Here is a 17117-nt window from a genome sequence, read left to right as displayed (position 1 = left end):
AGGGTTCATTTATACTTGATAACAGTATGTATTTGTAGGTTGACGTCATGAGGAGTTTAAACACTGTGACTCTGTCACTATTTAAACATTGCTCTATTTGTTTAGGCCATACCAACACATAGACTTCTGGCTCAAACACTGGAGGAAATTTGGGGGCGAGACTGTCTGTTTGTCCATATAGTGAAGGACAGAGAGCAGAGTTGTGTACCATTCAGAACTAATATCAACATAATGAATACATTTTACAAAAACAAAGTCTGCCAAAGGTTTGAATTCAATCTGCATCAGATATGTCCCTCCATATTGTGACGTGCATCTGAGTGTAGCAACATTTAAAGCAGGGACGTGGTTTTATGGAGTGATTGTTGACTGGATTTTGATGTGAGCATTGCACTTAAAAATGGAAGCGGAAGTACATCAGCTTGCACGTTTTCACTAGAAGATCCAGTTATGACATTTTGTTAAAAAATTACAAGGTCAAATTACAAGATCAAACATATACATAGATAAATTATTCACGGTAAGATTTACACGTATTTAGAAAATTTATAGGGTGAATTTTCATCTCATGCCAACTTTAAAAAGCCTTGTGGTCAGAAAGAATTTTTTGCGGACCCGAATGAAAGAACACTTCATTTCCCACAGTGCATCATTTGTGTTGAATTTCTTTGATTTATAGTTCTAAATTCCTCTTTCTTCATTCCAGTTCGAATTCTCATTCAACCTTCTGAAGGCTGTGGCCAATTCAATTCAAATTCACATACGGTGGAGAGTCAGTTCTTTAGTTTTTCTGAAATTTGCCCGGTCTTGCTGGCACTGATGAATAGATTGCAAAATAATGATCAGATTGGTTTCACAAACACTCCCTGAAACCTCACTCATTATTTTTGCAATCCCATTCATGCCAAAACACATGCTTTATGAAAGAAGACAAGTGTTGGAAATGACATGGGAGTGAGTGAATGATTAAAAAAGATATATTTTTGGGTGAACTGGCCCTGCTCAAGCACTTACAGTCTATATTGCAGACTTATATTTGGAATATAAGTCTATATTCCAAAAATACATGCCTGCCGTGTGCGTAAGCAAATATAGGGCTGTACCTGAACAAGCTTGTCACGGCCTTAAAATAAAACAGAGATGCAAAAGCAGCATCCAGAGACAGAGAAAAAGTGTTTCTCTGTGGAATTTTTACAGCAGGTCTGAATATCCCCTCACATAAAGCAGGCTCAAGGCCGACATCAGTCTCCTCTCTCACTCTCACTGCCCATCAACAACTCTACTGCCGCTGTCAGACGCAACACTAAATACCAGACATCCCCGCTGACCTGCCAGCAGCACTTCTAGCCTAGGGAGGAGGAATGGGTTGGCTTTAGTCCTAACTCAGGAGAGGTCGCCCTTCAGAGATGGAAAAGCATTAACCACTTACATTTTCAAACAAAGAAAAATTACACCAGCGTTTGCTTTGACAAGTTTCTAGAAACAAACTTGGCCCTTTTTGTTTCATGTCACTGGTGCAGAACAATTAGAAAAGAGTGGAAGGGAGTAGAAAGTCAATATTTTTTTGCCTAGCTAAATATATACCAGCATTTCTGCCTATTTAAACTCAAATGTTATGCTGTGCTGTGAGAAATAGCAACTGCTGAAGTTTGTAACGTGAGCCGCCGCTTGACATTACCTGTTACCTGTTATCACAAACAAGCCACAAAATGCAGCTTTATTCTCGTTCCAGTGCCTCGTCCTCTAATATTTGCTCCCAGCGCCATGACATTCGCTCCAAAGGTCATTTCTGCAGGCTTCTGCAGTTTAAACAATGCTCCGTTTGATAATCATTCACAGTCAAAAGTCACAGAGTGGCTCTTGTGAAAAACTGCTTTTGAAGTGACCGAATTTAGCACTTGCTCCAGCAGCTTTTCTTTTAAGTAAAAGTTCACCCAGAAATGATAATTCTGTCATCATTTACTCACCCTCATGTTGTTCCAAACCTGTATGACTTCTTGCTTTTGTGAAACCCAAAAGATGATATTTTGAAGAATGTCCAAGCTGTTCCTTTCCATACAGTAAAGGTGAATGGTGACCATTTACTTTCATTGTACGGAAAAGAGCAGCTTGGACACTCAGCAGGGTTGTAAAGATGTAAATAATGACTAATCATTTTTATTTTTGGATGAAATGTCTCTTTAAGGCTCCAGAAGCATGTTTTAAGTGTCTGCTTGAGCATTGCTTTGTCTCCTTTTGTCATCACAGTGTGGCCAGCACACCTCCGAAGAATGCTGGGATAAGCTTTTACAAGTGCTGCAGCCATCAGGCCTGTGAGATGAATTTGCTTTCGCAGCTTTTGTGTAAGCTTTTTTGGTGTTTGTCCAGTATAAAGCCAACAAAGGGATTTGGCAGAATGTAGTGTCCTAGATACCATATCCTGTTTGATTCATTTGTTTGCTCCTGTGTGTTTTCTTAATAGATCAGGTTTTCTGTGGATGTCTGTACCTTCTGCACTTTGTCCATCAGCAATTTTGTCATCTGCTGCTGTTTTATTGTTTGCAGGGCCAGGTTTTACATGTAGCAGTAGTGAGAGATGGAAATATCTCAACCACAGCTATTTGTTGGCTGACATTTGGCTATTTTATGCCTAATTTGGGCCTATTAAGAGAAGTGCCCAGTATCTGGTTTGTTACTTCATACTTTCACACCTTAACACCGTCCTAGATGTATTTGACTTTCATTTTTTTAGATAACACAGAATACATGTAATGCAATTGGATGGAAAAAGTTGACACTTCAAAAACCACACAAAACAAATGTGACCCTGCACCACAAAACCACCCGGAAGTCGCATGGGTAGAGTTATAGCAATACCCAACAATACATTATATGTGTCAAAATTTTATGCCAAAATCATTGGGATGTCAAGTAAAGATCATGTTCCATGAAGATATTTTGTAAATGTCCAACCGTAAAAATATCAAAACCTAATTTAGTAATATGCATTGATAAGAACTTCATTTGGACAACTTTTCTCAATGTTTAGATTTTTTGCACCCTCAGATTCCAGATTTTCAAATAAATACATCTATAAAAAAAGCTGATGAAAAGATGAATAAATCTTTCAAAAAGTTGACCCCTATGACAGGTGTTGTGGTCCCAAGTGGATGAATGAGTTTGTTCTAAAGCTAAACAGTAAGTTTTACCTGTTGTTTTGTTTCAGAAGACATTGATTAATTTCCTGGGTTTGTATGGGTGACTGTAGTGTTGGCTTTGCATGGTTTTTAAAGCGTCAACTTTGAGGGTCCCGTTCACTTGCATTATATGGACTCACAGAGATGGATTATTATTCTAAAAATCTTAATATGTATTCCACAGAAGAAAAAAGTCATATACATCATGGTTGTCATGAGGGTGAGTAAACAACAAGAGAGTATTTTTTGTTTTGGTTGGATTGCCTCTGCAATGCATAGTCCACATTTCTGTAATCAAATGTCGTTTTTGTAAAACGGACAGTTGAGAGTCAAAATGATGATAGAATGAGATCCATTAGAAACTTTTGACTATAAATTCTATATTAAATGTTCTATATCAAAGATCCTACATTGCTAGACAGCAGCAAACAGCCTAAAATTAATTTAACAAACTGTTAATTAGTTTAGTGTATAATAATAATAATAGTTTTAAATGTGGCTGTTTTATGTTTATATTTACGCTATTATTGAATTTTATTATCAGTCATTTATGATTATTGGCCATAACATATAAAAAAAACCACATAAATTTTAAATTTTAGTGCATCCCTAATAAATATTTTTTTTATTTTTTTATTTTAGTGTTGTCATTTATATATCATTCAAGCACTAGCATATACAAGTGTCTTTGCGAGCTTGTTTGCATGCACCAGTCCATCTGTCGGTCTTGTAGGAGTAAACAGTGTGTTTACCTTGAAGTACAGGGTCATGGAGAGCGCCCTCTCAGCGTATTTTGATCACTAGAGACATCCTGCTCTCAGCAGAGTTGGTTTTAAGATGTCTGCACACATCCCAGAGGCCCATCTTGAGGCTCATTTAAGTGTACGTTAAGAGTGGCGACCGTTCACATGGCATCTTTTATGGTGAACCACATCCACTGAACGCCCGTTTGAAGAAAATAGAATGGAAAAAAAAATCACCTTGAGCTTTCAATCTCCCACACACATTTGTTTTCTTCGTTTTTATATTTAGTGCCTCGTAAACTCGTCTTACTAATACAGAGGGAATTTTTTCGTCCCTCTCCGAGGTGTCGTTTGTGTCGAATGTAGGAAACTAAGCTTTACAGAATTCTTCGGAGGGATTGTTTTGACCCTTTGACAGGCTGGCCTGTGTCTGGTTTCCTTTGTTATAATTTTCTGGTCCAACAGCCAGTTGAGTGTTGTTTTCCTCGTGTCTCTCTGGGGTTTTACGGGAATAAATGAGAGCTCTCAAGCTCCAGCTTAACAAGGTTGTCTGGAGTGCCAGCGTTAGAGGAGGGGGTTTAGAGTTCTCCACCCACAGAACACTCCTCTGAGGGTTTTGCCATCAGCTGCTGTCTCAAAGCCTTTTAAAAAGCCTGTGTGTTTTTTTTTTCCTGGTGGGACCATTTGTGTTATGGAGTTGATGTTAAGCACTGAATTTACCTTGATGGAATCCTCTTTGATGAAAAGCAAACTATAGAATAGAGGCAGATGTGTGTAGATGCTAAGTGCTGTCACTGCAGCGGAGGCCTTGTCTGGGTCAAGTGCTTGGGCACAGTGGTGTTCAATAAGTGCTTAGAGACACAATACTACATTGCAGTACATTAGACAGTGAGCTGTCATAATAGCTGTGATAACAGGCTGATGCAATATCCAGAGTACTGAAATTGTGAGCTAAAGCAATGTTAAATTGTGGTACAAATGCACAGCTGTTTCCTTCAGACACTTTTATGCCCGATCATAATTTTTCTATTAAAACTAGCAGATTTTAGTTTTGTTTTTAGGTCTTCAAGCGCATAGCTCTGAAACCCTATTGTAATTGTTAGAATGGTCACCGATCATCAATCTCCACGTAAAACTGATCGTGCGGACCAAACCGTAAGTCATAGAGACTTAAAACTTGGAGGGATGAAACTGTAGTACTCAGACCGCCTACAATGTGACCAAGGCTCGCCCCAATCGACTTGACGGGGCGCTACAGTGAACAAACATACAGAATCGCTCATAACTCCTAAACCGTCAGTCAGAGGCTCAAGAGTCTTATGTCATTTGAATTCTTGGCTTGCATGCCTTAGATTCGATCGGAAGCCTGCAAAATTTTCGGGTATTTCGCTTTTTTTTTTAAAAAGCTTGCAAACTAGTCCTAGGTTTTACTCCCTATCTGAACCAAACCAGTTCAGAAAGATTATCTTTAGAGTAAATATCAATAAGTATCAAAAAAAAGGTTGAATTTTCGACTTACCGTCACCAAAATGTTGGTGGGGTCACTTTTAGTAAAATGCCTATAACTCCTGAACGAAATGAGATATCTCAGCCAAACACTTATGTAAGAGCTCAATCTGAGGTCACAGGAAGAAAATCGTGGAGCTTTGCAACTTTGTGGCGCTATAAGAGGGAAAAACCATAAAAATGGCTATAACTGCGTGACTATTTGTCCTGTCAACAGTAAAATCGTTGTGCACGGCCTTGGTCCGAAGTGCCACAAGTGTCTATAAGGACATTTGCGCATCTTAAATAATATGGCCGCCATTGTCCGACGAAGTTTACCTGTTAGACAGTGTTAACGGAGGCCGATCGGAATGAAACTGGGTGGACCTGTTCGACTCACAGCCCCAAAGGTCTGGGAGAAATTTGAAAGAAATCGGCCACTGGGGGGCGATATGGCATTTTTTAAGCGTGTATCATATGATAGAATTCCTCATTCTAGACAACTTTGCTTCTAGAACCACTGCTGTCAATCAAATTGTCCTAGGTTTTTCGCTCAATCTGGAAAAAAACACTGAAGTACAATTCTCTGGACTCCCTAGGCCAATAATTATAAAAAAAAAAAATGTTGACATTTACCCTTTGGGAAGCTATAACGGGAACATTTAGAAAAGGGGAAAAATTAGAAATTTACCCCAAATCCTATGCAGCTTAAAGGAAAACTCAAAAGTTCACGAAACCTGCTGAGCACATGCGACAGGTGATTCTAAACAAGCATGCAAAGTTTTTAGGGGATTGAACCACAGCTGGCGCTGTAAGGCATAAATGTTAAAAAACATATTTCTATGGCAAATTACCTTGATTTGCCAAAAATGCTTTTTAAGTTAGTGATTTAGGTGGGTACTTTCTTGCTAAATAATATATAGTGTATTTTTCCTATATGCCCGGTAATCGCTGCTTGCAGCTATATTTGTTTTATTTTTGCAGTATAAATATATAGATATGCACAGCTGTTCAAATGTTTGGTGTCGGAAAGATTTTTGAATGTTTTTTAATGCTCACCAGGGCTGCATTTACAGTAGCTACTCCAGTCTGATTCTTCAGAAATCATTCTAATATGCTGATTTGGCACCCAGTGGAAAATGTTCAATGTTCAAAGGAACAGCATTTTATTTGCAGTAGAAATCTTCTGTAAAATTCTAAATGTCTTTACCATTACTTCTGATTAGTTTAATGCATTTTTGCTAAAAAGTATTAATTTTCTTTCAAAAAAGATCATATGGTAGTGTGTGTTTAATCTTAAAATATGACCTTGAAAATATGACTACCTTTTTAAATAATGAAAACTTTAATATAAACCATATTTGTTGATTGAAAATATTATGAAATGTTGTACAAATTACAACCATAGCCCCGTTGATTGACATCATTTTTATTGCAACCAACGATTTTGCACCTATTAAAGTTCTTTGTCATATTGGTGTACTTGTTTACCAAGGAGACAATAGATTCAGTGAAGAGCTTGAGATGAAATATGAGTCATTGTAATGTGTGAAGAAATATCTCTTGTGAACAGGACATTTTTATTGTGCAATCTCCAGTCGGGCTGTAATTTTGTGAAAATATGTCTGTTTGAATTCTTTAAATAAACATTTAAAATGTTTAGTTGTACATACACTGTCTGTTATTGTTAGTGGACAAATGAAATAAACTAGTGAGTAATATGTGTTTTTGGGGAGTTTATTTTCTTAAAGTCCAGAGGGCCAAAAGTGCCTGTAGCTTAAAAAACACCCGTCCACGCTTCTCTGCCAATTAAACATCTGAGCGTCTAGGGGCAAGGGTCCAATGAGTTCATCACAAGGACGCTTCTGGGTTCGCTGCAGAAGTAGGCCTGTTTCTTCCGGCAAAAACACAAATCCATTTTAATTCTCTTCATGCCTGAAAAGAGGTTCACAGTTGGCGAGTGAAGCGATATTATCCGGGGCTCTGAGGAGCGGACTGCAGAAGAATGTGAAGTTGGAGACTCTCGTTTGGCAGGTCCCATGCTGTGTTATTTAACGATCGGTGAGCGTGTCAGCCTCACAGCTGCGCCTTGAACGGCTGCCGCCAGCTGAGGACGATACTGAATGCCTGATTTTGCCAAGATAAGGATCTGTTTCCATTACAGATCTGGCACTCTTCTTCACGCTAGCTACCTTGTCTTCGGTTCAGACTGGTTGCTTTGCCACAAAGATGCTGGGATGTGACACGATTCGCTTTCCAGAAAAGTTCTTGTTTTGAACCGTCTTCTTAAATGATTAAGACTGTCGACAAAGGAGAGATCCCAGCTGGATTTAATTGTTCTGACATTCGGACAGCATTCAGAGAGAGAGAAAGGAAGGGAAGAGAGGAGAGAGAAATCTCAAGTATGTTTGAAATGGAGTCTGCTGAAAGCATTTCAGCGGGACCATATGAAGTCGGGCTGTTGGTTAAAAATAGTTTCTCTGGCTCTCTTGTCTGTGGAGAAATGTTTGCCTGGAATATGATATGTCCTCCATTGACCTACAAGTATTGATTAAACGATATTGTTTTCGTATTGTTTGGTCTGTTATTAACTGCTCATGTACAATATCATCATTTTGGATGTTCTTAAAGACCTCATAAACATTTTGTGGCTTTAAATCCATGCCAGTCAGCTTTAAAGCCATATGTATGCTAGTGTACTACGAAATGTTTTCCCAGTGAAATGCTGTAGGATAAGAATGTCCCTCTGCCGTAAACCAGCTGTGACTGACTAACAATAGCAGCTAGCAGATCATAGTTCATGGCCAATTGATTTTTTTTTTTTTTAAGGACAAGCTATTTGATATGTTCTGTCCAAACAACCTCTTTCCATGGGAAATACAGCAATACAGGAAGGAAAACTGTGTTTTTCAAGCAATTTCATGGTCTTTAATAGGAAAGTCGTTAGCAAAAAACAATAAAAACCATCGCATCACATGATTTGTAGTGGTTTTACTGGTTATAATTGGAAGTGTAGGATACAACTGGGATAAAAGACGCCTTTGATATGATTTTCCTCTAAACCACTAGATGGCAGAAAAACGTGCAGGTCCAAAACATCCGCTTTTCAAGATACACGTGCAAATTTGCCTGATCTTTGATGCGATCGCGGGCAGCAGCGCAAAGTCAATTCTGTGCTTGCTTGATCTAATATTTTATAAATATATTTTGAGACAAAGGTCTTCTTGATTTTCAGTTTTGTTTAAGATAATTAAAGCAGCATTTTTTAAATAACAAAAGAATAGGTAAAAGTATGGTATTTTGGGGTAAAAAGTGCCCGTTATTGGGGCTAAAAGGCACAATAATTAACATAATAATTAATAGACGGCTGACTTTTCCATTTGTTGACATGACATTGTTAAATTCAGATGGTAAATATCATATATTATGTTGGGTGTCCATCTTAGAAATAATCACCATGTTTAGAATGAAACCATCATATTTAAAAACATGAATTAATCACATTGTATAATAAAATTTCATTTTCTGTTACTACTGTATATCTATATTCAATTACTATGGGATCTCCTTCAGTGCTTTCAGAATCTTTACATATTTGTTTCTGTATTTTAAAATATATGTTTTATATTAACATATTTTAATGACAGTATATTTACTGAAGAAAAATTAGTTTTTTTATTTACCGAAATAAGCAGAAAATAGTACAAACTTTGCTAAAGTGATTGTTTTGAACAAGTATTAACTTAGACATTATTTAAAAAATATTATTTTAGCTAAAGTATCTGTATCTATACTGTGTGCCTTTTACCCCACGCTGTTGAGCCTTTTACCCCGTATGTGGGGTAAAAAGATTTTAAAACAAATTTGTATGGTTTATTTTCACACAAAATCTGTTGCTCCATAAATGTTCAATACAAATGTGTATTTTTCTGCAATCATACACTTTGGGTACAGTGAAAAGCACATTTTTTTAAGGGTGTGCCCCGTTGTACTCTACTGGTTTTAATGTAAACTGTAATAGTATTGGTCTCTACTGGTAACTGGTCACCTTCTATTGGTGGCTTGTTAAAAATGACTAAATCCTAATGAAATATGTTTCAAAACACACTACAGGAAACCATTTTAAATGGTTTAAAGTTGATAGTTTGTAATGTTTGTAATAGTATTTGTAGTATTTGTAAACCATTAGAATATCTGTGATTGTTTCTGCTGTTTTCTTTTATTTTTCACCAGGTTCGTATTGCTTTCTGTGTTTTTATGTATTTTTTTTTTCTTGTTTCCTTCTGTTATTTTTAATTAAGTAAGTAATAAAATAAGGTTTTTAATAAAATACGTTAAGACATTTTCTTCCAGGCATCATTCCAGAAATAATGGCGGGGCGTCTCCTAAAGTTTTCTTGACAGGGTGGCTTTAGTTTCAAGGGCTCAGTCTGCGATTATGGCTTTGTTGATGAAAGGGACTTACAGCAGATTAACCTTTGCCTTGCAGGCAGACACGGGAGCAGGAGACACCCCCGGACTTCTTCTACTTCTCCGATTTCGAGAGGCACAATGCTGAGATCGCAGCATATCATCTAGACAGGTAACGGGCCATAAATGTCAGCCTCTGGCATGAATAGAGTGTGTGTGAGATGTTTGTCTTCCCCTGAATATATATGTGTATGTATACATCCACCACATGCTGCTTATAAAAATGTGTGTATGAAACTGCGGGGCTGCATTTATTTGCACAAGAATGTTTTGTGTGCGTGTGAATGTGTAATGCTCTGCATGTTTGAACTTGTGTTTATATGTACATGTGAAAGTACAGTATGTGAGTGTATCTCAGGGCAGTAAGCAGTCAGAAACCTGTAGTTTAATGCTCATAAACAGCAAATCCACAGAGAACATAATGACTCACTCTAAATGAACTCAAACACATCCATCAGTATCTGATCACCGATCGAGCTCCATCTAACAATGTCTGCTTATAGGTGATTACCCTTCTGATGAATGTCAGTGATTGAGAGGCTTTAATTTGTGTCAGCCACAATAACCCATGTACATCTGTCCTTGTCAGCTCATTTCAGCCGAGTTTATTGGTTGTTTGCTATATGAGTCAGATTTTCCCCCGATTGTGATCTGAGACTCTGGGATTTATTGCCGTTATAGTTTATTTCCATTCTCGGCTCGTTTTCTCCTCATCAGTGTGATCGGACGGGGGTGGACAGCCGGAAATATTGTCCCAGGCCCTGTCAAAGACGAGGACCAATGGACAAAAATCCCAAATTACTTGAGAAAAAAGCATAATATAATATAATATAATATATGGTTACTCTATGAATGAACAATACTTCTACAGCATTTATTAACCTTAGTTAATGTGAACATTGGCTAACAATAAAAACTTAAAATTAAAAAAGATGAATAAATAGTGTAATAAATGTATTGCTTATTGTTCATTTATGTTGGCTCATACTAACATTAACTAATGGAACTTTATTGTAAACATAATAATAACATAACAACATAATAATATAATATAATAATATTTGCTTTGGGTACAATAAATAAATGTTAAAAATATTTATATTTAGTCTTATTAATATACACTATTGTTCAGGGTTGGAGTTTAAGATTTTTTACAATAAATAAATACAGCTTTTATTCAGCAAAGATGCAGTAATGTGATCAAATGTGAAAGTAAAAAAAAAAAAAAATCAATTTCAAATAAATGCTGCATAAAGAATCCTGACAAAAATGTATCCCTGTTTTCACTAAAATATTAAGCTATTAAATATTAAAATATTAAGCTTAACTGTTATTAAAAAAAAAAAAAAAAAATGAAGATGTTTCTTTGGCACAAAAACAGCATATTATGATTTCTGAAGGATCTTGTGACACTGAAGACTGGCGTAATGGCTGCTGAAAGCACAGAAATAAATTATTTAAATTATGTTAAATGTAAAATATAATAAAAAAGAAAACCGTTATTTTAAATTGTAATAATATTTGTTATATTATTTTACTGTTTTTTATCAAATACAATCTTTCAAAAACACATTACAAATCTCACAGACTCCAAACTTTTAAACTGATAATAATAGAATAGAATAGAATAGAATAGAATAGAAAAATAGAATAGAATAATACAATAGAATAATATTTGTTTTGGGTATAATAAATAAATGTTAAAAGTAAATATTTATATTTTGTTTTATTATCTCTAACAATTTTGCTTCTCACATACAGTTTTATGCAAAAGTGTGGGAACCCCTTGCAGAATCTGTAAAAATGTAAATAATCTTAACAAAATAAGAGAGATCATACACAATGCATGTTATTTTTTATTTATTTGGTTATTTTTTTGTTATTATACATGTTATTTTTATTACATTACTGTCCTGAGTAAGATATTTTACATAAAAGATGTTTACATGTAGTCCACAAGACAAAAAAAAAAAAAATAGCTGCAATTATTAAAATAACAACCAGCCAAAACTTTTGAACAGGATAAAGATGACTAAATTGTTCTTATTATAGTGAAATATCTTTTTTTTTTTTTTCATTAAGTACTGCCCTTTGGAAGCAACAGAAGATATCTGAATGTTTCCCGGAAGACAAATTAAGTACAATTTACCTTGATCTTCAAATTCAGAAAGTTTTCACCCCCTGGCTTTTAATGCATCGTGTTTCCTTCAGGAGCATCAGTGAATGTTTGATCCTTTTTTAAATAGTTGTGTTTGAGTCCCTCAGTTGTCCTCAGTGTGAAAAGATGGATCTCAAAAACATACAGTCCTTTCTGGAAAGGGTTTAAATATGCAAAAAATGCTGGAAAACTGAAGAATCTGTAGGATCTGGGGGATTTTTTCTGAAGAACAGTGCTCAGTTTAACTGTTCAGAACAAACAAGGGACTCGTGAACAACCATCACTAAACAAAAAAACAGCCGTAGATCATCCAGGTAACAACACAGTATTAAGAACCAAACTTTTGGAGAAGGGTTATTTTAATAATTTAATTGTTTTTGTCTTGTGGACTATATGTAAACATCTTTTATGTAAAATATCTCACTCAGGACAGTAGTAAATAAAAAAAAAACACGCATTTTGTTAAAACTATTCACATTTTTACAGATTCTGCAATGGGGTTCACAAACTTTTGCATAAAACTGTATTTATGTGATTTAAATATTATTTATAATTTTTTATTTGACTATTTTTAATGTTTGTTTTTCCTGAAAAAGCAGATGTCACCTATTCATTGAGCCAAGGGTGAAAGGCCCAGCCATAACAATTTGTGAATTTTAGTAATGGTTCTTGTTCACACTATGAGGGTCCGTCACTTTATTGTCGTGTCGTGTTGTTTTGTGCTGTTCACTGTGCCTCTGCTCTCCAGCAGTGTGAGTCAGAATGAACCCAGCATGAGTCTTGGGCACAATATAATCATTCAGCAGGCCCGGCCCGGCCCAGACCGGCCTGGTCCGCCTGACTTCCATCTGCACATCTGGCCGGGAGTAAAATCTAGTCGGTACACACAGGCATGTGTGTGGGTAGAAAGCGCAAACCAAGAACATGAAAAAACACCAGCTTTGCTAAATAAAGTTCATCTGGGTTAGACAAAAGTGCAGGTTGTTATTTCTATTTTAAAGCAGCATCACCCAGTGGGCCTCTCTTTCCTCGCAAGCCCACCACGGCTATATCTGACAACGTACCATTAATTATCTGATTTTAGTCGATGGGAAACACTCGTTGTAGCGTGGCTTTGGGGAGGAAGTCAGGATTGAGGGAAAAGAGTGGTTTGAAAAGACGACTTTTCATTTGCCCCACAGTTCCTTCAGAGTTATACATTGGACAGTGAGAGCGGAGGAAAACGCTTCTGCACACAAACTCTCTCTGTCATCTCTGTCAGCATGACTGGGCAATTAGTAGCTTCAAGTGCTTTTATCCCTTAGGCTCCGTCCATTAGTTGTTTTCAGGGTGATTTTTTTCTAAGTTGCCCTGTCAGCAGAGGATCTACACTTGCACGCAGGGTGAATAGGTTTTAAAACATGGATGAGCAAACCATGCTCGCTCATAAGCAGTTCAGTCAGAAAGAAACTCTACACATTTGTCACGTTCAGCAATACATTTTGTGTTCAAGGTCAGTTATGTCAAAAGATGCAATAAATTATTAATACAAATGTATTATTTGCCATGTTATGAAATATGTAGTATGCAATAAGTAAAAGGGTTGCGATTAAAAAAAAAAAAAGGTTTCATCTTTTGACAGGGTACTAATTTATTATTCAAAATGTATGTATTTATGTAGAATAGTTTGAGCGCCCTCTATTGGTAAAAATTTTAAACCACTTTTGCCTACCGTAGGACTTTGCTATATGTGACACTGGACCACAAAACCAGTCATAAGGGTCAATTGACAATTATGCATAATCTGAAAGCTGAATGAATAAGCTTTCCATTGATGTTTGGTTGTTTGGATAGGACAATATCTGGCTGAGATACAACTATTTGAAAATCTGTAACCTAATGATTTTTGGCATGAAAGAAAAATCTATAATTTTGACCCATACAATATATCGTTGGTAAATATATTGCTATAAATATATCCGGGCTACTTATGACTGGTTTTGTGGTCCAGGGTCATATATGAATTTGTAATTTGATTGTAAATTAATTTAGTTAATGAACTAATGTTATATTATACATAATGTTATATGAATATGAATATGTATATAATATAGTATAGTAATATATAAGTATAATGTAGTAGAATAGAGAGATATTTTTAAACAGTTACGCTGATTCTCAAAAAAAAAAAAAAAAGATTATAAAAATTAAATAATTTTGTCTCTTCGATTGATCAACAGGATCCTGGATTTCCGTCGAGTGCCGCCAGTGGCTGGGCGAGTGGTGAATATGACCAAAGAGATACGAGATGTGACCCGTGACAAAAAGCTGTGGAGAACCTTTTTTATTTCACCAGGTACTAAACACCCAGTAGTCATTTTTTTCTCTTCTCATTACTTCTGTTCTATTACTTCTATCAGTCGTGATAGGACAATATTTGGTCAAGATTTTTCTTTTTTATTATCATATTTTTGCATTGTATCTCCTCTGTGCTTTAAACATTTTTATGTATAACCTAATTAGAGGGGACTGTGATGTTCTCACATTATTGTAAGCAACCAGTAGATGGCGCAGTTGGCCAGTTCATTTTCAAATGAGACCTCATTTGACACCAAAATCAGATCCTCCCCTTTATAGGCTGAAGTTGAAAACTATACACTAGCTTTCTAACGATTTTTTTATGTTTTGTAACAGGTCTCTTATGCGTTTATTAGATCAAAAATACAGTAAAAACAGTAATGTTGTGAAATGTTATTACTATTTTAATATATTTTAAAATGTAATTTATTGTGATAGAAAATCAATGTTTCCAGCCGTCATTTAAAGTCAGTATGAAATGCTATTCACAACCAATACTGTGTGATGTGTTTCCAGGTGAAATGGGAAATTCAACAAAAATGTTGTTTGATTGATTTGTGGAAAGTACTTAACGTAACTAAAAACCGTTTATTATTCATCCTTTTGATGACGATTTTCTCAGAAATTGTTTAAAAGTGATTTTTTTGCCTTTTTAATTAGAGGAACCAAACAGTAACTAACTACATATGATATATTATTAACTAAATGCTTAATAATATCTGACAAATTGTCATTTATATGAACCAACATAAAAATACAAAGTAAATAAACAGCAATAGTGAGTTACATATATTTTTTACTAAAACATTTAATTTCATGAAACTGTGCACAGTAAGGCCAGGAATATGCCTTAATTAAGTAAATTAGGTTTTTTTTTATTTCATGTTATTTCAGATTTTAAAAGCATCAAATACATTGAATTGTCTGTGCCATCATTTTAAGGGGTTTGTTTTATTACGCTTTATCATCCCTCCAGCCAATAACATCTGTTTCTACGGTGAATGTTCGTACTACTGCTCCACTGAACATGCTCTGTGTGGGAAGCCTGACCAGATTGAGGGCTCTTTAGCAGCATTTCTGCCCGACCTTGCCTTGGCCAAGCGCAGAACCTGGAGAAACCCCTGGAGGCGATCTTATCACAAACGCAAGAAAGCAGAGTGAGGACCACACCACACACCTTATGTAGAAAAATACAATCCAAGATTATATATATTGTGTTTTTTCATTGTGCATTCCAGTTAATCTCAATCAAAATGCAGTTGGGTTATTTTGATTAAGTAATATATACAGTAGTCAACATTTGAAGGGGATCAAAAATGTTTATCAAAGTTGTCCTAAGACAAGAACGGGTATTGTTTATTTTTTGTTTATAACTTCAAATGTTGACTACTATATATGTATGTGTGTATATACAGTACTGTGCAAAAGTCTTAGGCCACTAGTATTTTCACCAGCTAAAAAATGGTTTAAAGTAAGTTATTTCTATCTTTTGCTGTAGTGTGTCAGTAAAAAATATCGGTTTACATTTCCAAACATTCTGTTTGCCATTAATTGTAATAATCTAGTGAGATTTTTGTTTGCACAAGGAGTCTGACAACAGCCAGTGCTCCACACAGACATCTGATCTCACCATCACCATGAAATACTTTAATCCAGTCTGTCTCTGGAATGACATGAAGAAACAGAAAAACTGAGACAGACTAAAGAACTGTGGCATCTCCAAGATGTGTCAAATAACCTACCTGCAAAGCTACCTGAAAAACTATGCACAAGTGCACATAGGGCAAAAGCTGCTTTAAACGCAAAGGATGGTCACATCAAATGCTTATTTATTTTAGTTAATAGTTCATTGATAAAGAAAATCTATTTATGACATTGTTTTTGACAGCATCCTCATTTTATGGGCCTGTCTAAAAATTTTAACAGTATTGTAGCTTTGTAGGTATAGGTCTCTTAAAGCATCTTGGAGATGTTGCCACAGTTCTTCTGGATTTAGTCTGTCTCCTTTTTTTCTGTTTCTTAAAACAGACTGGATTGAATGATGGAGAGATCAGATCTCTGTTTGCACAAGGAGTCTGACAACAGCCTGTGCTCCATACAAAAATCTCACTGGATTATTATAATTAATGGCAAAATGAATGTTTAGAAATGTAAACTGATATTTCCTACTGACACACTACAGCAAAAGACCGACTTTAACTGATGATGAAAATACTAGTGGCCTAACACTTTTGCACAGTACTGTATGTATGTATATATATATATATATATCAGAGGCTGCGCTAGACTTCCACATTGTCCGTCGTTTCGTAAAAATTCCGTTATAATCTATTATTACCAGTCATTTTAATTTTCATATTTAAATTAGAATAACACATTCAATTGCTTTTATTTTTGTTCACATTTCGTTTTTAATCATGAACCTACAGGACGACAGCGCAGTATTTAAAAAATATGCTAGGGCTGGGTAAAAAACAAAATTCTCGATTTCTCGATTTTAATAGAATCTCATTTTAATGAACCAATATCGATTCTTAAATCACAATCAATCTCTTGGTCTATGCTGTTTTCATTTGATGAATGGACAGTAATCTACATAATGCGTCTTCCTTCCAATAAATAGTAATAGGCTAGGCTTTGTGTTACTTTTTGATATGAAACGAAGTCTCAGATTTTAAATTCTGTCCTTTTCCTTAAGAAATTCAAGCAATAAATACCGTTTTGGCGCTCTTTAATGTGGCGTAATGTG

General features: G+C 35.6%; 1 protein-coding gene across 1 annotated transcript in view; it reads left to right on the top strand.

The window, feature by feature from the left end:
* Nucleotides 1-17117, top strand: part of fam20cb (FAM20C golgi associated secretory pathway kinase b) — a 57387-nt gene that overhangs the window by 33703 nt on the left and 6567 nt on the right. Inside the window, exons 4-6 of the mRNA XM_051124848.1 lie at nucleotides 9893-9985; nucleotides 14251-14366; nucleotides 15345-15525. Of these exons, the coding sequence (XP_050980805.1) occupies nucleotides 9893-9985; nucleotides 14251-14366; nucleotides 15345-15525 (390 nt within the window). The remainder of the gene's footprint in view (nucleotides 1-9892; nucleotides 9986-14250; nucleotides 14367-15344; nucleotides 15526-17117) is intronic.

Source organism: Labeo rohita, chromosome 12, assembly GCF_022985175.1.
Source record: "Labeo rohita strain BAU-BD-2019 chromosome 12, IGBB_LRoh.1.0, whole genome shotgun sequence".
In the NCBI taxonomy this organism is placed as follows: Eukaryota; Metazoa; Chordata; class Actinopteri; order Cypriniformes; family Cyprinidae; genus Labeo; species Labeo rohita.
This window is presented reverse-complemented; position numbering and strand designations above follow the sequence as displayed.